The 21,358-nt window shown below is 40.2% G+C and overlaps 1 protein-coding gene across 1 annotated transcript; it reads left to right on the plus strand.

The window, feature by feature from the left end:
- Positions 1-1,191: 1,191 nt before the first annotated feature.
- LOC307036505 (myelin protein zero-like protein 2) lies at positions 1,192-17,948 on the plus strand. The gene is made up of 5 exons (XM_079676883.1): positions 1,192-1,444; positions 12,859-13,028; positions 13,276-13,486; positions 14,812-14,983; positions 16,495-17,948. Exons 1-5 carry the CDS (start codon positions 1,390-1,392, stop codon positions 16,652-16,654), a joined length of 768 nt encoding a protein of 255 aa, XP_079533009.1. The 5' UTR covers positions 1,192-1,389; the 3' UTR covers positions 16,655-17,948.
- The last annotated feature ends 3,410 nt before the right edge of the window (positions 17,949-21,358 follow it).

The raw sequence follows: 21,358 nt of genomic DNA on the forward strand, positions 1-21,358 counted from the left end.
TTTCTGATTGTCTCTTAATCGAGCTTTACTGAGTAATGTATACAGTCAGACTTTATTTATTTTTTAATGCCAATTACTAACTGTTAAATAATATACAATACTCTTGGTTTTATCTCAGATTTTAATTTGTATTTTATATCAAACTTCATGACCCTATTTGCAAATTATAAAGTTGATATGTAGCAGTTAAAAAATTTCAAATATCTGCAGGTCACAATTGTGGTATTAAACATTTGATACTTTTTTAGTTTGACTATCAAAAACGTGTGGTTAACTTAACAATAAATGTACTTTATTGCAATTGTATGCACTGTTAATCTACAGTCACTTGCCGTTAAGAACTGAGTACCATGGTTCTGATCTTCTTGACAGGCTTCAGGGTAAAATCACAGACATCAAAGTGCAGCTCTGCCCCCATGTGGTTAAAAAAAATAACAAGCCAGTTGGTATTAAAACTTCTGTCCAACTTTCCGCTAGTTTCCAGGAGGGAGAATAACTTCTGAAATGAAGTTATCCCTGTTTGTTTCACAGTGAAGGCAGTCCAACCAGTCTTCTTTCTTTTGTTTTACACGTGGACAAAGCCCTCACTGTGTTATTTCATCTTTTTTTTTTTACAACTGCTTAAGTTGAATTTCCCTGTAACCATATTGTATCTCTGACAAATTCAATAGATTTAATTAACTGACTTTTTAATTGAATTTGACGATTAGATAATAATTGTAATGAGTTCAATGTGATCCAGGAGTTGAGGAGAGCTAACGTCCCAATCATCCTACACATTTAAGTTATAATATGTTATATTATATGACATTATTATCTCAAGAGGAATTCAATGCCTCAAATGTCTTACTTACATAATATAAGATGATACATTGGATGTTTAAAATTCTCTATAATACGGATGTGTTAACGCAACAGATGTGGTATGGAACGTTATGGCTTTTACGCAGCAGCAGAACAGGTTTGGTGACAGTCAAGAATGTGCGGGTCTTAAGTATAACGTGTGTGTGTGTGTGTGTGTGTGTGTGTGTGTGTGTGTGTGTGTGTGTGTGTGTGCGCGCGTGCGTGTGTGTGTGTCAGAGAGAGCGAGAGAGAGCGAGAGAGAGAGATAAGATGGTAGAGAGGAAAGTGAATGACTTTGTTACTCCGCCCTAAAATGTGGTGGGAGGGTGCTGAAATTAGATGTATGAGCACAGCGGCGAGTTGGGACGCGTCTTTGGAGAGAATAGGTGGAGGAGAGGACACTGTGTAACTACACGTTGTTATCCCTCTCTTAAGGGGATCCACAGACTTATCCACCGGGTTTCCAGGCATTGAGTCGGCGGAGGAGCCTCCGTGGGTTTATTGACTTACGGTCTCGTTGTCATCGGACAGCCTGCCGTCCATCCAATGTGCGTAAAAGGGCTCTGTTGGCTCACCGTCCTGTCTGGACTCGCAGCTTCAGGTGAGACCCCGGTTAAGTGTGAGTGTGTTAACCGAGGGGTTGTTGTTCCACACTATATTTATATTGATAATACAATCTAGTGTGACTTATCCAGGTTTATGTATAGTTTATTGGCAGAACTGGAAGAACTACATATTTTCTATGAAACGAACTTATCTGTTTGGCTTGTTTTTTTTGGGCATCCGGGTTTTCCAAAAGTTTGCTTGTGTTTTTTTCACATCCCAAGAGTGATCTTTAGACGTAACAGGATGGCCGTTTAGAGACTCACTGAACAATCAAGTTTCAAAGTAAAAGAGAAAACCCTGATTGTCTGTCCGCGGGGACCCTTTACCTCCATCTCCGCGCGCCCGTCGTGCGTCATTGGGAAGTGGAGGGCTTGGCACGGTGGCACAGTGGAACCGTGTGGGTTTTTGAAGAATTTCTTAAAGCTATAAAACAGCAATCAGCGGGGGGTCGTTTCTGGCGACATAATGACTTTACAGTATTTACCGGCATCAAATCCTGGCTGCATTGTGTTTAGGTTTTCTGCTACCTCAATCCTTTCCTGCCTATTAATGTGCATCCGCTTACGTTCACAGATACTGTAAAGTGGCCCGCTGGACGCAGATAAGTCCACCTGCTTCCCGCACAAGGGGTACAGGAAACGCCATTTAAATCATAATTTACAATACACCTACCCATGGAAAATACACACTATGCCCGATTGGTTTAGCTGCTCACAGCTTAATGCTCTAATGGCAAAGCTAATGGAAACAGTTTTAATGTCACCAACTGGCTTATCAGTGGCAATTCATTCAGAAGACCCGGTTGTTTAACCTTGAAGTAATCTGCGTCCATCGAGGGTAAGTGGATTATATTGATTGATCATGTCTATCCACTGCCAAAGCACCATGTAGGGATTTACTATAGTAGCCAGCTGCTCATGTTTACAAGGAGCATGTGCCTGCAGATCAGTCAAAACAGTCCCAGGCTGACAGACAGAGCAAGAGGATGTCTGAATATACTGTGTGGATGTAGAGGAATAGCTAATCAAATACAGAATGTGAGGAAAGCATGTTGGAACTGATTACAGCTCGGCAGAATCTCACTTCTCATATCTGTTATGCTGCAATCACGTCTGCCTTTGGCTATTGTGTTGGTAAAACAGCACGGCATGATAAAACAAGCCAGCAGTCTTACTCATCTTGTTTTCCTGAGAAATCTAAGGTGTAAAATTGCAATCTCATCCTGCTGTGGTTAAAATCCCACATTGCTCTAAAAGATAAACACACAAGTCCTTTGTTTATTTTGTATTTTGGCAGGAGTTTAGAAAAATCCTATTGTCTATAATTTGTTTCAAGTTGCTTTTGCGAACAACGTTTTTGATTTTCACAACACCGGAATCAAATTTCTTTCTAGAGCAGACATGATAATTACCAGACTTTTTATACTGTATTTATAAGATTTGCAGGATTAGGTGTCAAATCTGAATTGTGTGTGTCTTTTGAGTCTCATGGAGGCGGAGGGACATCACAGTCGACCACCACAATAGTTTGAATAAAAGCAGGACAGCTAATCCCACCAAAAAAGTACTGAAACACACGATTTCCATGTTGACAATCTTTGCTGTTAGGACCCCAGGAAAACACTGGTTTGTGCTTTGTGTGGTGTTGACTGACAGTTTAGCAGCGTAGTATGTGCCCTTTTTTAAACTTCACCTTGTTCTCTTGTTTGCCTTTAAAATGTTTATAACGAAAAAGTGGTGTTTGACCTGTAAGCATAAGCCTTCAACTGACATACTTCCTTGGCAAAATCCCAGGAAAATGCCACTAGCAATAAACAGAATCTGCATGTTGTTATTTTTCAGCTCTATGTAAAAGACAAGGTCAGTACCTATGTTTAGCTGGCTAATTAGAAAACTTGGCAAAAAGTCAAAAAAATAAACTCGCTCCTTGTTGTTTCAGTGCTTTTCTTTAATTGCTTTTATTCTCCTCCAAGATTTCCTCCTTCAATAAGAAGTCTGAAAAGCTCACTGGCTGACGTGTGCAGACCTGTCCTGATTTACAGGTTCAGCAAACACACATGCACATACACACCAGGTGCTAACACTGGTTATTTAGGCTTTGCTTCAGCTCTGTCAGGTTTACAGTAGATGAGCAGCCTCTTGTGTCTGTTTACCGGGATATAACAGTTAGATCTCTGCCACAGTGTCTTTAATCTCGCCACCATTAAAGACCAGCACTACAAAGCATGTCTGAGGTTTTTGACGCGCTTTGCTGTGTTGACACACCTTGGAGGACGTCTGGCCTTTGTGTCTGTTTGATGGGATTGCCTTGGGGTGTGTAGAGTTGACAATGACACGTTCCTAAGCAAAAATGTGCAATCCCTGACACAGCAGGCTTAGGGTGCATCTGTGAAGTGTTTGACAGTGAAGGCAAAGCTCTCCCTGTGTAATGTTTAAACCATACAACTGTGCTCAGCTTCGAGTGTAAACAGGGATTGAAACACATCTCTTACTGAATGGCAAGTGTTTGCAGGTCCACTCAACGTTTTAGTGGACACATCTTCATCTGAATTTGTGCAAATGGAAAAACTGCCCATTGGTGAACATGGTGTTCTGTTTAGTCACATTCTTACACACTCTGTTGGCTTGGCAATCGTTCTCAAGATTGTTTAAAGCTACCGTAAACAAGAAGATCTTCCAGCTGAAGGAACACCTCCATTACATTTATGCAATACGTAATAAATCAACAGTTTCCACGGAATATCAGCAGTTTTTCTGAGTCGTCTGAACTGCAGGAAGGCGAGGGCTTCTTGAAACCTTTGCCATCAGTCAATTAACTTTTGATTGAATACAGAGATAGCATGACACAACCTTTTTTCACTCCCAGGGCGTAATCAATCAACCTTCAAGTCATTAAAGTCGCACAAGCACCCTTTAGTATCTATATGAGATGAACCAGGGTTTTCAAGTAACTCCTATCTAAACACATCAGTGTCATTATTAGATCAAATCAATAGACATTATATATTTTAATTCTGTTACAGGCAAGGGGTGAAGGTGGATGGATCAAACAAAACACAGGCTGTAAATGTCTAATTTAAAATCAAAAGCTAAATAATTATTACTAATGTCACTCTATCCTCATTTGAACATTATTTTTTCTTCTTCTCCTAACCAGTTGACTTAACAACTGTAAGGTGTTCTGCTTCAGGATACATTTTAAAAGACTGGTTTTGCGGAATCAGCTTCTTAATATTAATGGCTGGGGCTTCTGCCAAAGCGGCAAAATGTAACAAGAGAAGATCATGTTGCATAATGATAGCATTTCCTTGAGTAGGAAGTTACATTGTTATTAAATATCTTGTTTAGGATCTGACTTTCGTACTGACTTCAGGGTATCCAGCAATTGTTATTTTATAACCCTGAATTATACACAATGGTTCTGTATTGAAAGGATAGCAGAGGAAGCTACTTATCCGGTTTGCTCACTAATTATCTGACTTAAGGAGAGTGTACGTAAAGAAGAGAAGAGGTAGGGCAGATGGAAAATAGGATGGAAGGGGTTGGTCACAATCGTACTCATATATTTCTATAAAAAGAATGTGAGACTAACACATGCAAGAATGCTTTATTGGTTTCGGTGGGAGTTAAGGCTAGCTTTTGTATATTTATAAAAATAATACGGATTGTCCAGTCAGTTTCTGTCTTTGCTTATTTACAGTAGCTATATGGGAAAGAAGCACAACGTTTACTACGGGCAGAGTAGTATGTTATATGAGAAGTAGACTGATCCTTTTTGTAAAGTTAATGGTTTGTCCCTTTAAAGCCGAAAGCAAAGAGTCCCCCTCCACGGTGTAGTTTCTGATGTATATACTGTATATTGTCTTTTGCTAATTTCTTCATGTGCTCAGGAGCAGAGATGGAGTCACACTGGGACTGGATTTAGTCTGACTCATTCCACTGCAGGATACTAAACACACGGCTAGACAAGCTTGGTAGTAAATATGTGAAATTAAAGTTGTCTTTTGAGGGTTGGACTCGTCTCTCCAACAGAAGCCTGTGGGTGTGTTGAATCGAGAAGCGTACGCGTTGGACCCCCCCCCCAGGAGTTTGTAATCCCAGGGAGAAGTTGTCTAGTCAGCTGTGAGGTGGGAGTGGAAGAGGTTTGATGGATTAAACTCTTATCCTCACTCACCCGTTACACATTTCCTCTGGACGCCACCACCTGATGAATTACAATTGGCCTGGAGGCAGCAGGAGGGGGGGGGAAAGGGAAAGGAAGAAACAGTCAGAAAAAGCGATTGATGTTCGGTCTACGTTTGGACTGACCTTGAGAGTGTATTCAGACACATCTTTGTAATTTTTTGAAGTTTGGTTCATTTTACAAGTCCATGCATGAACCGTGCACATTTTTGTCATTTTCATACAAAGAGATGCCGGTCGTTTTTTATTTATGAGCAAAAAATTATACCCCTTGAATTAATGAAAGCTTTTAGATGTGTTGGGTGTCATCTTTCTGGAAGTGATACTTCAGCTTCATTTGGATTATGCAAGAATGGTCTCCATCTGTGAAATAAAGTATAGCGCCATATGCAGAATTTCAAACTCCTTCATTAAAGGAGACCTATCATGCTATATTGGAATAATATATTGTAGGGCCATACCTATATCAGGTATATTTATACGTTTTTTTTTTCAAAATACCAAAAAGATCATGCATTTTACCCATGCCTCATTTCGCTCTATTTTCCTCTCCTCCACCCTGTCTTTGCATGCGCTGCAGCTGACCACGCCCCCCTGCAAAGGAGGAGGCAGAGTTACGAGCCTCATGTTACCATGCTGTTACCATGCTGTTACCATGCTGTTACCATGCTGTTACCATGCCACGGCAACCTCTCATTCCCCTGATTGTTGGAGAGTTGCCCATATAGGCGGAGCTCCTCGTCACTGACGTCACACTATTTTCAAATCTGGATCAGTCTGTATCAGATCCGTTCATGTATAAAATACGTACAAAAGTGCATTTTGCATGATAGGTCCCCTTTAAGGAAAGTCTGTTCGGACTGAAAAAAAGAATATCATATATTGAAAAAAAACGTGACCTTACAGATTAGGACTGAAACTAGTTTTAAAGGAAGAGAAAGAAAGGTCGTACACATGCTCCGGAATGTGCAGGTGTTTGCTCTCATCATACGCAAAAAGATCTGGAATGTAGATGTCTGAATATTACACCTGTATGTGATAGTTGCCAGTTTCAGTGTCATTCTGAAAAAAACATGTTTCAGGTGTAGCATGTGGTTGAGGTCCAGGCCAGGCCAGTCAAGTTCTTGTGGGGGAAACCATTACTGTATGAACCTGTCATTTTGAAACAGGAAAAGACCCTGCCCTAAACTGTTGACACAAGCATATTATTGTACAAATGCGTTCCTATGCTGTTGCAAAGATATTTCCTTTAAAACCATGAAAACAACCCCGGAGCGAAAGCAGCAAAGTATACGATAACATACCGTGCCATACATTGTATTTGCTTTTGTTGGCATGACTGCACGTTTATGACTGAGTCACATAAATGGAAAACTGCATGGAGAAAATGTACAGTATGTTAGACACAGTGTTTATATCAGGGGTTCCCTCTTATTACACCACTCAACACTTGCACTCTACCTCAACTTTGTATCGCTCTCCTCTGCGGACACACGGTTACCTGAACCCGCTATTCCCAGCCCTCAGACCAGCCCTGCATGAAAGACAGGCCTTGTGAATAAAAAAGGCACTAACCTGGGCTTGTGAAACCTCTCACAAAGGAGAGAAGAGGTTCTTTGTAATCCACTGAGATCTTTGTGTGTTTGCTCCTGTCCTAAGTGTTTCCTCCAAAACCGGCGTAACAGGGAATCAGGTTTCCTCCGGTGGTCCCTTTCTTTCTGAGCCATAATGAGGAGAGGAAAGGCACAAACACACACCGTCTAGGATATAATGTAATGAAACCAATTTCCTGATTCAGAGAGTCTTGCCAACTGCTTAATGTTTCCAATCATTCCTACCCTCTCTTAAAGTCCAAGAAGACTCAACATCCTCTATGCCAATGGAAATACCTGGTCTACAGTGCATAAAGAAAGAAAACAACTCTTAAAAGTAATGGTTACTGTGTGTTATCTCCAAGGTATCTGGAAATCATTATGTAAGCCGCTGTTTAATCCGGGATATGAATAAACCGTTGACTAAAAACTGCTTTGTTCCCTTTGTTTATACATCTGCATATGATTGAGAAACTAAATCAAGAAGCCCACAAGATATAAATAAGTTGACAAAGATTTGGATTGTGCAATAAGGCAAGCATGTTTTTCATGCAGATATTCAACGAACATATTTAGAATACCAGAGAATGTTTGCTGAACAGTTAGGAGAAGAGTTCAATGCACCGAGCATGCCTCTCTACAGTGTGAAACACACCCAGACCACACTGAAAAGGCTACGTTTTTTGAAAAGCACCTTATGGCAACAGTTAACTCAGTAGAATAATTCATCCAATGAGAAAGTTAAAGCAAAAGAAAAACAAAGGCAAAACTCTTAAGATTGCATTAGTGCATTTATCTGGTCTAACATGCCCTGCTAAGTGGCTAACTAGCTTCCTACTTTTAAGGTCAAAAACACAGTTTAAAAATCCTGAGAAACTTAAGATATGGTAGTCAAAGTATTTTCTTTTGAAGTTAGAAGGTAAACTATTTCCTTTGGTTTGCATTATATGATACACAATTGTTCCAACTAGCTTTACACCTCAAAATAAGAACATTGCTGTATTACTTCTTCAACAATCGGTCATTAATCGGGTAGGTTGCATTGTTTACCTGGGACCAGTTAGCTTAGCCGTTTTGCATGTTATGATTTGTCTGATTAAGACCTTTGTTCAGGGTTTTGGTTTGAATAAAACAGGAAATTAGCCGACAGTGTTCTACGTATCTTTGGGAGCTATCACTAGCTTAATTAGGTAGCTGCCTAGCAACAATTAATAACATTTGCTAGTGACAGTTTCTTTTAGCAAAGCATGCTTTTGTCTACCTTTGTTTTGAATCAAGGAACCACTATTCAAACAAGATTCAAAGCCACCATTATCATAAGAATAGGTGACAGAAAAGGGTGGGGCTTTTTACACAGTTCATTCTGATTAACATTACATTCACTACTCATGCATTCAGTAGAGTCTATAACCCACTGAAAGAGTCAGTCTAAAGACACCATAAAGCATGGTAGAGGTTATGCAGTTGTAAACCTGCCTTCCCTCTTTGACATTGGATGAAATATTATATGGGCAGGGCAAAGACTACTTGATATTTCTTTCTTTTGAAAGCTTTTTTACAATCTTGGGATGATTGCCAAACCAAGCAGACCTAATCTCACTCAAGTGGGTCCTGCTGATTATTATACGGTAGATGAAAGTATGAGCCCTCTTTGGCTTCGGACATCCACTGGACCCGTGCAGATTGTACCAAGTAGTGTTGACAGGCGGAATCACCTGCATTACAGGTTTGGCAAGTTCATTTTACTGTGATATATTGGACATATTGACAGATATTATGGACTAATGCCAACACCGGTAAATCTAATGGAACATTTGTGTGTGGACTTGTGCCAACAGCAGAGAGATCCATGAGAAAAGCCAAACATACAAACAAACAAACAAACAAACAAACACCTACACACACGATACACACGCATAACAATGGGAGGTAATACTTTACGACATTTTCCAGTTATACTGATGCCATATCTGTTCATAAATAACAACATCTGGAATTTATATCTAAACAAGCGATGCCATGCCAGACAATGTCAACATAGAAATTGAAACATAATTGGGATATATACTTGTCTGCACTTTGGCCCTTCCGTCCTACATAGCTCCGTCTTAGTAAGCCGTGAATGCCCTCTCTCTGTGTCCCTGGATGCTGGGTGGGGTCAGCATTGGCTGGGCAGGATGTTCAGATATAAACAAGTGAGCTACTTTGACTTTGAGAGAGATGTTGGATTAGAAGAATGGATAGACAAACAATAAACCACAACTGTTATCTTATCTCCTTCGGACAGACTGCAATTATGTAAAGAAATACATTTTCCATCATCTTGTTATCCTCTAGCTCCTTCCATAAAGCACTTACTCCTTCATCTACTAAATCGCTCTGCTCTTGTTCATCACTTAGGCTCACTCTTTCATTTCTGCGTGTTTAGCCCTCTTCTATACTTCCCTAGCTGAGTAAAAGTGTGCACTTCAGTCATGTAAAATGCAAGCATCCTCCTCGGCAATTAGAGCTTGCTAATGAACGATGAAACAGTGATCATGTACTTTTAGCCTTAGGGACATTAGTACTGTAATTGAGGCACTGTACATACCCCTAAGTGTTCTGTCATTCTGTTAACACGCATCCTGCCTTTAAAAAAACCTAATTAACCTTAATTCTTAATCAGCTCAGCTCGCATCAAAGGACGTCGTAGTCGAGAACGTTTTACCCCTTTGTTGTTGAAAGGAGATTAGCGACGCTTATTTAAATTCATGTACTGTAAATAGATTGGTTAAGAGAAGACATTTGAAAATGAGGTTCCTCTCTGTGAAGAATGATGAATCATTTCAGCATCGTTTTTTTTATTGCTCAGCTAATCTTCTGTGCACTATACCCTCTGAAATAAGGTGGTAGAAATAGATGGATTTGATCTTTTTGAAGACGAATAATGTTTTTTGAAGAGGTTTCCTGCCCTCTAATCTAACCCAGCTTCAGCTATAGCTTGTGGCTCTATGAGCGGTACTATCGCCAAAATGCTAATGTCAACATGTAGTTGTTTTTGCAGGTATATTAAAAGTGCCCTGTCTTAATTCAGCATTTAAGATGTGATATCTAATAAGAGATACAGATGATGGGAATTTCATTGTTTTTTGGTCATTAAGTTCAGTATGTCAACCTCGTGGTACTAAATAAAAAGTCAGAAGATTGCCAAAGTCAGTACGTTATCTGAGGTTATTACTGGCTGTATTAATGCAGTCAGCGTTGGTGTTATCTGCCTAATGATTATTCTAGACACAGGCAGGTTAATCCTCTGGCTGCAGTATTTCCATACACTATGCCATGTACAGTAGCTTAGGAAGAAAGAGAAAGGTTCAGAGAAAGCGTGTTCCCTTTAAAGTCTGTACATCAAAGCATTATTATGCATTTAAAACTGTTATTAATGTATGTGTGTGCTTTCTTTTATAAATCCTTTCTACATTCGTATTTTTCTTTATATTTCAATTAAAACACAATTAGGCCTACATGTCTGGTGAACAAACACACGGACAAAGACGGACATCCCTTACTGTGTGTACGCTGAGTGTATTGTTCACTCCTCCCAGCAGGTTTCATCGAGCACATTTAAAACACATTAGGCTGTTGGAGCGCTGGCCTGGCGATGAGAGAGAAGCCTGTCGGCTTTTAGTGCTGTGCGGGGGCCGTCTGGTCGTCACACTCTCTCATCCCAGCCATCAGGAAACCCTCTCCAGCCTGATAAGGAACAGAACATGCTGTTCCATGTGCAAAGCTCCTGCTGACATTTTCCAAGCTAGCTACTGCATAAACGGTCCCTGTGATTCTAATGCAAGCTACAGTCTGGTCTCAATGTACCTTCCTTCTTATGTCTATGCCTGGAGATTTACAGTATTCTACCATTCATCATAGGGCCAACCTACCTAAAATCACATTTTAAGCCAAATCCACATTTAAAGTGGGGTATGTAATTTTGGAGAAACCAGCTCGAGTGCGCTAGAATTTGAAAATACACAACCGGAAAAAATCTGCAACTTCCTTACAGAGCCCCTCCTCCAACACACACCAACGCACACATGACCAATGAGGGCACGAGATAAGTTTGTGCACAGATGGAAGGCTGACAGGCAGGTAGGCCATCCAGTTATTTTAGCCGGGCCAGCTCAGATGATTGGTCGTGCTTTTTACAGTACCACGGCTTCCACAGATGACATTTTTTTAATGGATTTTTTGTCAAAGCACTTCAGATATTGCTATCGGGATGTTAAGAGCATTCCATGGAATGTAAAAAAAAATGTATCTCGAGCCGGTTCTCAAACTTACCTACCCCACCTTTAAGTGTTAAAAATATAAAAAAATCCTAAAATATAACTTAATCATATTAATCACTGTGAAATTGCTGCAAGTATGCTAGACAGCTGGAGGTCACATCTCCCTTATTTTAAATCAGACTACAGCGTAACCCTTTATGATGTTGCTAATTGCATCCGCAAAAAATGAATGATCTTGTATAATAAACTGAGATCTGGGATGATGTTTGCACTCAGGTGATCCATGGGGCCACATACAGCTTTTCTTTCCGATTGAAGTGTCTCTGATGGTGTTTGGCTCGTCCTGCAGGGTCCTTGAATGAGCTAATGACGTTAAGACAGGTCTCGGCTACCCTGTGCTGTGCAGACAGATATTCTGCTGTGTGCGTGGGCATAGACTTTAATATGGCTAGACATGGCTCCTCATATTATTAAAGGTATATGGAGCTCTCTCTATAAATAGACCAGGTGATTTTGGAACCAGACAGCCTGCACAGATGCTTCCACAGGGACTTATATATAAACTCACTGGATTGATTTAGAAAAAGGTTAGACTTACCTCGAAATAAACAAGACCCTGCAATCTCCTGGAGATAGACGCATGAGCGGCTAGTTCCTGATGTGACTAGTTCCCAGACAGGAACTAAGCATTAAGCATGTCTCTTTCCTAGACAGTGCATGTGTATGCTGGTGCAGTGTATGTGTGTATCAGCACTAACTCCATCCCGGGGAGCTCCATCCATCATTATGTGGAAGAGCCAAATCGTTGCCAATAGGCCTCTCCACTCTTCCAGTCCATTCATTTTCCATCTTATAGGTCCACTGTAAAGATTGATATAGTCCACATCCATATAACATACAGCAGACCTTCAATTTCAGCCGTGGCTCAGCTGCTGTAGTGTAGGTGAAGTGGCCATTATTCATTAAATGTCACAGATGTGGTCTGCTGATATGAAATCATTTTGGATTTTTCAGGATGTAATGGAGCAGGTGTTTGAAAGGAGTTCACTTACTCAATCACCCCAGGATCTAATTTTGCACTTTCAACATTCGGACCAATCTGTGAGATATCAGTGTCTGATTAAGTTGTAGTGACAACTTAGAGTCAGTGATATTCTTGCAGCAGCACTGCGTAGGCAGAGGTAGGGTCGCTGGGTTCATTGTATGCAGGAATTTTCTGATGAGAGGGAATTTATTCTCAGTCTGTTGAGTTTTTTTGTTGTTGTATGTGTTTCTTTCACAAACCATTTATCTATGTATTGATTTTCTCTGTGCGCACTGCATTCTGCTTCTGAAGTAAACTTTGCTGCTGTGCCATATGTTTGTGTGTTGCAGGCGTCCTGCAGGTCAGCGGGATGCATGTATACACATCTGGGGATGTGGAGGCAGTTAACGGGACGGATGTCCGTCTAAAATGCACATTTCAGAGTAGCGCCTCCATCAACCCCAATTCCATTGTCATCTCCTGGAGCTTCAGACCCCTGAAACCAGGCAGAGAACAGTCGGTGAGTGCATGTATGTTTGTGTTTGTGTGAAAAAGTCAGATTGAACTTTCGTCGTTGTGTCAGGGAACATCCACCCCCTCAGCTAACTGAAAAAGGAATCTGTGAGTCATCCGAGTCTCTAGAGCGTCCAAGCCAGCCTGTGTGTGCTATGTGTGTATGAATATTGAGAAAATATAAAAAAGATACAGCAGGTCTGGGATTACATCCTTCTCTCTCTGTCTCTCTACTAATCCATTTCCATTTGTAGGTGTTCCACTACCAGCAGAAACCATATCCTCCATTAGAGGGCATTTTCAGGAAGCATGTCAGCTGGGCCGGTGATGTCATGGGCCGAGACGCCTCCATCATACTTCAACAGGTCAAGTTCACCTACAATGGTACTTACATCTGCCAGGTTAAGAATCCGCCGGATGTCCACGGCACGGTCGGAGAGATTAAATTTCGTGTCGTCGCCACAGGTCAGCACTTTTTTCAGAAAAGAACATTTTTACATGAAAAACATAATTATAATGATGTGTCTGAAAACATCATTTCAGCTCTCACGGATTTAAGCCAAAAAAGAGACGACAGCACAATACCCAGAGATTTATAACTATTGACTAGATAACAATATTATACATTGTCCTTTCTTATGTATCAATATTGATGCAGACACAACATGGAAACAAGACAAAGTCTACAGTCTAACAACTTTGTGAAGCTAGTGTGTAGGCCAAGTGATGCTGTGAGCTAAATGAAAATGTTAAAATTGACATTGTAATATGCTCAACATGTCAGTGATATCATGCTGATGTTTAGCAGTTATATCGTGTTCACCATTGATCAGAGTTTTAGAGTGCTATGTTTCCAAATTAGGGCTAAGCCCAACGTGCATCTGAGGCTAAAGGGAATGTAATCATCTCACTAATAGTGAGTCATGAACCAAATAATTCAAGGGACTTTTGTTATTTTGACCTGATGATGGCACTATAGGAAAAGACAGGAGAGTTGTTGCAAACAATCCTCTGGGGGGGACATGACTCTTTTTACCGTTTGGTTACAAGTCATCCAATAGTTGATGAGTCATTTTGTTCACAACCCCTGTCCTCATACGGTAGGATAGATACTTGGAGAAACAAGTATATTAAGCACCAAAAATCTACTTTGACCTGTTGCCGGCCCTGAAGGGATATTAAATCAAATCAAATCAAGTTTTATTTATATAACACATTTTTAAAACGATTTTTGGTCGAGCCAAAGTGCTGTACATACAATAAAAATACTTTACAATAAAGACACTTTACAACCAATACAACAGCACAGTTTGTACAGAATATCAGTATGAGAAACCAACCCCCTCTGTCCTTAGACCCTCACATCGTACAAGGAGAAACTTCCAGAGAAAAAACCCCACAGTTTAAAGGGGAAAATGGGAGAAACCTCAGGGAGAGCAACATGGCTAGGATTCATCCTCTGGGGACCCTCAATGTTTGTACAAAATTGATTGGCAATCCCTTCAATTCTTTTTTTATATTTTTACCATAATGTATCCCATGGTGGAACTAAAGTTAAGGTCAGGTGGTCACCAAAGTCACAATTCTTGAATGTCTGCCCACTGAAAGACAGAGTGACTCACCATCCTAAGAGCCACAACATGAAGTCTGAAAGGAAAATACACTTTTGGGTTAGCAACAGCTTACACACCGTTACAAATGCACAATACCTTTATGCAGTGTTGTTTCTTTCTGCCTTATCAAACAAGAATGACTCAGTTTGTACTCCTGTTATTCCTTCTCACCCCCAGCGTCTTTTTCCGAGCTTCTCCTTCTGGCGTTAGCCATCGGGGGCGGTATCGCGGCTGTGGTCATCCTCCTCATCATCTTTGTGTCCTGCAGGCGGTGCAAGAAGAAATCACTGAGACAGCTGGAAGGGAATGAGGAGGCTCCTCGTAAAGTGAGAAAAGACCCCACTGTGTGGTAAGACCATGAGAAAGACAGAGGGAGAGAATGAGGGGATAGAGAGAGGAACAGAAGAATCATCCACTTCCTCTCTCACTCTCCATCTAAATCTGGGGATCAGGTTGTGTGGTGCTCCTTCTTAGGGCCCGGGGCTCTTTTCCTACTGGACGTTTCACTTCCTTCTTCCTCTGCAACCCCAGTCTTTGGATCCCAAACCTGGACTAGCTTATGAACAGCTTAAAAAAACCAGAGATACATTGAGAATGTGCCTTTGTGTAGGAAGCACTACTGTAGATACAGAGCTTTAGCCAGACCTGTGTAGCTTTTATGATATCACCATGTGCCTTTCATTTCTGAAAAGAAACACATTCTTTATCATGTTTTTCTGCTCAGCTAAATGGGCTTCCTAACACATTTCCTGTTTAGAGTAAATGTTTTGATGATGTAGAGGTCGAACAATGGTCTATTCCTGCTGTTAACTTCCCTACTAATACATTTCAAACCCCAACATATTATGCCTTACAAGCTGCATGTTTGATATATTGTTTCAAGAAACAATAGAAACTGTGGAACAATGTGGAACAATGCAGCTTTCTTACCTCAAGTGAAATTGAATTTTTATTACAAGATTTTGAGAAACCTTTTGAAACGTCATACATTTCTAAGATTTGTATCAGTTAATCCGATCCACTTGACTGCGGTTTTCTGAATCAACAGAAGGATGCAGGTATACATTGTGTTCTGTTTCACTGAAGTTACATTGCTCTGTTTTCTGTGATCTGTTGTGTTGCCCTGATAAATTATTATGGTGCTATCAAATAACCAAAACCTAATGAAAAGCCCTTGTTGGAAACAGACATTTCACAAAGTGCCTTTATAACAAATCCTACCAGAACATAGTTAAATCCAATATCAATTTTTTATTTTGTTAAGTGGCAAATGTTTTTTATTGGGCAGAAACCTCTCTTGTGGACAAGTGTCTGTTTTAAACATGAGCTGATATGAGTCTATTTGTCTATTTTGTTCTGGGCATGTGGGACTTCTTTGTTTCTCTTGGGTTTTCAGATCTCTCTGTAATAGGCATCCCAACTATCACTTTCAAAACTGTGTTACTGTTTTGAAACTCACTGGATTCAACCAGACTTGAAATGCCAAGCTCCTCAAAGAAAAATGTTCAACTTTGCTCTCATCTTGGTCGATCAGATCTGTTCAGACTTCAAACCGAGTCCTCCATTGAAAAACTTGGCAAAGGAAGGAAATAGTTTTACCCCAATCAGATGCAGATGGGTAAACAAAGATTTAGATCCAGACTTTTCTCCCAAATGAGAACAACCTAACCCTGTGTGACCCCTAACCCATTGTCCCTGGTGCTGTGTTTGTGTTGTCTTTGTCCTGTCCCCATTCTGTGACTTATGCACATGCATTGCCATAAATAATTCATGGATGTGTCATGCATGAATTAATATCTTGCTCTGTGTATGTGGTGCATGTCTCCCTCTATTTCCGCTGTATCTGCGTTTGTGCACCAGCCATCCAGGGAGGGCCATCCACCTCTACCTATCAGAGACGTCCATGGAGATTGACAGTTCAGATGGCATGATTTCAGAAGCCAGCACCAAAGACCCCAGCTCCTCAGAGAGCGAGGGCCCAAGCTCAGACGAAGAGGAAGATGATGACGACTCCGACTGAGGATGTGGGGAAAAACAGTGCGACAGAAACACTTCAACTATCCAGGAGGCTCGCTGGTTGGATGTCCAGATGGCACCCATGGATTACGTACCATGGTTCTGCTGATTGGAGAATAGATGGAGAGAGCGCTTCTGCTGAGTCGAAAATGAGCCAGTTGTTCAAGTATGGAAGGAAAACGGAAAGAAAGTTATGTTTGAAAGTTTCTGAATAAAAACAAAGAAATTAGAGCGATAAAGATCAAAGCTTTGAAAGAGGATCCAAAGTAGAGTAGCTTCACTTTTAAGAGAGTCCAGAAATCATGAAGCTGGCTTGGCAACTGTCCTGAAGGGAAAACAGGCAAACGACTCCCTGTTGTTTCTTTCATGGCTGGTGCTAAGTTTAGGAAGTCACTAGCAAAATAAGCTGCAGCATGCAACTGGAGGAAGTAAGAATGATGTTTTTCTGCCACAATGAGTCACATAAAGACCTTTACATTTTTGAAGGTGCCATTTTGCACACTATTTTTGGATATGACTTTTAAGTCTTTGGAGACCAGTGTGAAGAATTTAGTGCCATCTAGTGGCGAGGTTGTCGATTGCATCTAATTGATACCCCTCTGCTCACGAATCCGTTTCCAAGCGTTTCAGAAAAACTACGTTCTTGTTAGGACAAGTAAAAATGCAAAAGGTCCTCTCTAGAGTCAGTGTTTAGTTTGTTGAAAACTGGCAGTGCAACATATGAAGCACTCATTCTCCTTCTTCACCATCAAAATCATGGTTATAAATACTTAATAATAAATCCCCCCGTATCCTACACAATGGCCCCTTTAAAAGACAATGTAAAATAGTCACAAAACACAATAAGTCTTTCATTAAAGTCTGTTAACCACACCCATCCTCGTACCTGCCAGTTCCAGATAACTTGTTAAAAGTAGTTTTATCTGCCAACAGTAGGCCTATTAGACTACTTGGATAAAAGAGCATAACTGTGATGTTGCTTTCAGGTCTGAAAGATCAGATAACATAGCACCTGTTCTTGGTGTTTATGCGAGTGCACAGTCAGATCTGAAAACCCTTTGATTGCAAAGTGTCCTTGAGAGCCTGTTTTTTCTCCTTACATCTGTGAATGCATCACATCTACTAACAAATTAAAGTAACACTTGTATTTCTTTATTTTTATGACAAAATGTTATATTGTTATACTGAGCAATGTTTTTATTATTTTTAGATAATGCCATAAGTATTTTATAATGTTTAAATGTCACTGTATGTGTGTTATAGAGCTTTTATATATAAAAACGATTTTCTAATTAAAATGCCTTTACATTTTTTATTGGGTCAAGTAAAATGTTCCCACTCAAAGGTGATCCTGGCTGACTCTAGCTGGCTCATGGGACAAATAATCGCACATAACGTGAATAGATTTGATATAACTCATCCATTATGTAAGAGAGGAATCTTATGATCCATCATTTATTATGCAGCATTATCTTTGATGCACTGCATTCAGTAAGTGTTTTATAGTCGGTCTTTCTGCAGAGCCCTTCCCTTTTTTACCTGTAAGCACTAATGCACTGAATCATTTAATTAGTTTCAGGTCCAAAATGCTTCTGTGACTGCAGTCTGGGTTTGCTTGTTTGTTGGTTGGGATTGTTCATGACTATGAATATGTTAGCCTATGTCTTTGTGTGAGTGTGAGTGTGGGTCTATTTGTGTGCATTGATCAAAGTCTATTCCTGTGGGTGCAGCTTTAGTTACTGACTGACAGACCTAAAGTGTGTGTGTGTGTGTGTGTGTGAGTGAGTGAGTGAGTGAGTGAGTGAGTGTGTGTGTGTGTGTGTGTGTGTGTGTGTGTGTGTGTGTGTGTGTGTGTGTGTGTGTGTGTGTGTGTGTGTGTGTGTGTGTGTGTGTGTGTGTGTGTGTGTGTGTGTGTGTGTGTGTGTGTGTGTGTGTGTGTGTGTGTGTGTGTGTCAGTGTGAGAGAGAGTAGGGACAGAGCATGGTTGACTAACGTTTGAAAAAAGAGAGACAGACTGGGCGGAAAACCAAGTCTGTTTACCCAAGCTAAATAATTACATTTTGTCTTAGAGAAAGGCCACTAATATTGAACAGATAAAACAACAGTAGGGTCTCTATATAATCTTGTTTGTATCAACAAATTGGCTGTTAATTACTCTGGCAGAGCCTAGACATTGGCCTCAAATTAATGTGGCACCCTAGCAATCAATTGTGGTGTGAGGACATACATATGTGAAGGGCTTATTTTGTGAGGGATTATTCAAGTTTCTTAAGCTTAAAAACATTACGACACAGTAACATACAGTATATGGAAAACTGATACTTATGTGACAAATAAATGTGAAGCACTGCCTAGAAATAGAGTAATCTAATCTTCAGATCTTTGCATGATGAATGCAGTACAGCACACAGAACATTGGGGGTTTCCAAAATGAATAGGTGGCTAAGTAGAAAATAAAGAGAAAATAAACATTTGACACAGCTTAGCGATCATCTGGAACAACAGGCAGATATTACCTCTTGTTCCCAACACATCACATTCCTTCTGCTTATACAATGGCCTGAAACCTTTTAATTTGGACATACTTTTTAGCATCAATATCCATCTATCTTGCTGTTAAATCTAATGATAATACCAGTTCTTTGCGAACCATGCTCTAGGCAAGGTGTTCTCAACCATTCCTTGTGCATGACTCACTTAATAAGCCATTCTCTACCACAAACAAGTTTTTTACTGCAACTCACATTAATCATTTTTTTTAAAGAATAGACTAATACTGGGTTTGTTTGATAAAGGAAGTAAAGCTTGTGAGCAGTCTTCACTAATGAGGAAATGAAGTCTGTCTTTCTTACTCCCTCTCAGACTCAGTTTCTGTCTTGCTTAATCTCTCTCTCTTTTCAGTCAGCATTCCACACCTTGGGATGGGTTGTACCTGGCACAGTGTTGTGGAGAGGCACTAAATACCTTTACACAAACTAACAAACACTCACTTGTTTGCTCACACAGAAACGCACAGACTTGGCATGACAGGTTGCTTCAAAACTAATTACCTTACAAGCATGTAAGTAAAGGATGGAATGTCACACTGTGACTTGTCAGATGTCCTCCCATCTTCACACACACACACCTATACGCATGATCCATAACATCTAAAGGTATTTTCCCTAGTGTATTGAATAGATTAGGGCTTCCTATAGATAGTGGCTCAAGTGTTAGGCTGTCATACTTGTCTGTGACAGCCATGAGAAAAGTGTATTTGTATGTGAAACCTTTAAAATACCCCCTGTGTATTGGAGAGTTGAAGATACAACTGTTCATCAACTATTCAGTGCAAAGTGTGTATTTAAATTAATAAAAATACTCTCATATTCAATTTGGCTGAAGGATAATGTTTATATTCACCTTCTGGCCCCAACAATTTAAATCACCTGTATTAGTCCCCTCCAGTGTTGACAACAGAAGAACAGGGCTATTGTTGACCAGATAAAGTGGGGTGAGCCTTCATTGTGACTGAGATGATTTCAGCTGAAACTGAGACATCTCTACTGTAACCAGACAGAGAGCCCCTGTATTCACACACACAGTACATAACACAATGTGTGTGGGCGTGTGAAAGTACCCAGGTAAGAGGCATTACATGTTATCTTCCAATATGGGATGGGTAGTCTCTATCAAACTCCAGCAGATTATATACTATAGTTACACACAATACAACACTGCTAAATGCAGAATCGGAACACTCCCGTGTAAGGTAAGTCCTTTGACTCAGCATGTTTTCAAAAAAGGAAGTGGTATCCCTTCCTGAGTGTGGGAAATGTTACATAATATTGTTAACAGATACATTACACACACTGTGCTGTGTGAATGGATGCAGGGAGGAGCTAGCCTGTGCCAACTCCCTTTAAATTCCCAGCATCCAAAGAGAATTGCAATAAATGTTGCCGAACATAAACACAAAGTACAGCCAGGTAAGAGGATGAAGCAACAAAGCTTTGCACATTGCTTCACCCTTCTATTAAGAAATTGCTGAATGTCTGTAAGAGGTAATAAAACATGGATTTGACCATAATTTCCTCTTTATTATGCCTGTTTCCATCTGTTCGTGCCCTTTCTCACCGTAATGATGTACATGGTCTGCAGTAAACTAGAAGTTAGTCAGGCAGTTATTCACATAAAGTTATTAATATCCATTTCGTGAGAACCCATTTTTCTTTCACATTCCCTTATTGCAGAGCCTTTGGAAATGTGTTGGTAATCAAGTTAGGGTGCAATGTTTACCATGAACATTATGCATTTTTCTAATACTCATCAACAATACGTGAAACTATTTTGCTATCCAATTAGATTTCTTTCAGAGAATACAGTATTATTTGCGGGTCGCCAATTGAATAGCCCTGGCCTACACAGTGCATTTGAGGGCGCAGAGTAGCTGATGATCCTCAGCCTATATTCTCTGATGTGCCCTGCAATTAAATTAGGTTACACAAGACAACTACAACTTCTCAGTTGTCAGGATGGAGGAAACACTCCTGGCAGACCATAGGGAAGTAAAGATGTAAGTACAAATCCAGACCAAAAAAAGGCAAATTCAACTTCAAAAGGACTCTGTATAAACATGAATTTGAGAGATAAAGCATTACACCAGAGTAAAACTGAACCGGCAAAGGCTAGAAAAACAAATAACTTCTCCCATTAGAGATAATCACAA

The sequence above is a fragment of the Notothenia rossii genome, assembly GCF_949606895.1.
Source record: "Notothenia rossii genome assembly, chromosome: 4".
NCBI lineage: Eukaryota > Metazoa > Chordata > Actinopteri > Perciformes > Nototheniidae > Notothenia > Notothenia rossii.

What these genes read in the sequence shown, in the direction of transcription:
- LOC307036505 (XM_079676883.1), top strand. Translation starts at nt 1,390, where the DNA reads ATGTGCGTAAAAGGGCTCTGTTGGCTCACCGTCCTGTCTGGACTCGCA. An exon ending in ATTTCGTGTCGTCGCCACAG is followed by an intron (nt 13,487 to 14,811) that starts GTCAGCACTTTT and finishes TCTCACCCCCAG; the next exon opens with CGTCTTTTTCCGAGCTTCTC. An exon ending in AGAAAAGACCCCACTGTGTG is followed by an intron (nt 14,984 to 16,494) that starts GTAAGACCATGA and finishes TTTGTGCACCAG; the next exon opens with CCATCCAGGGAGGGCCATCC.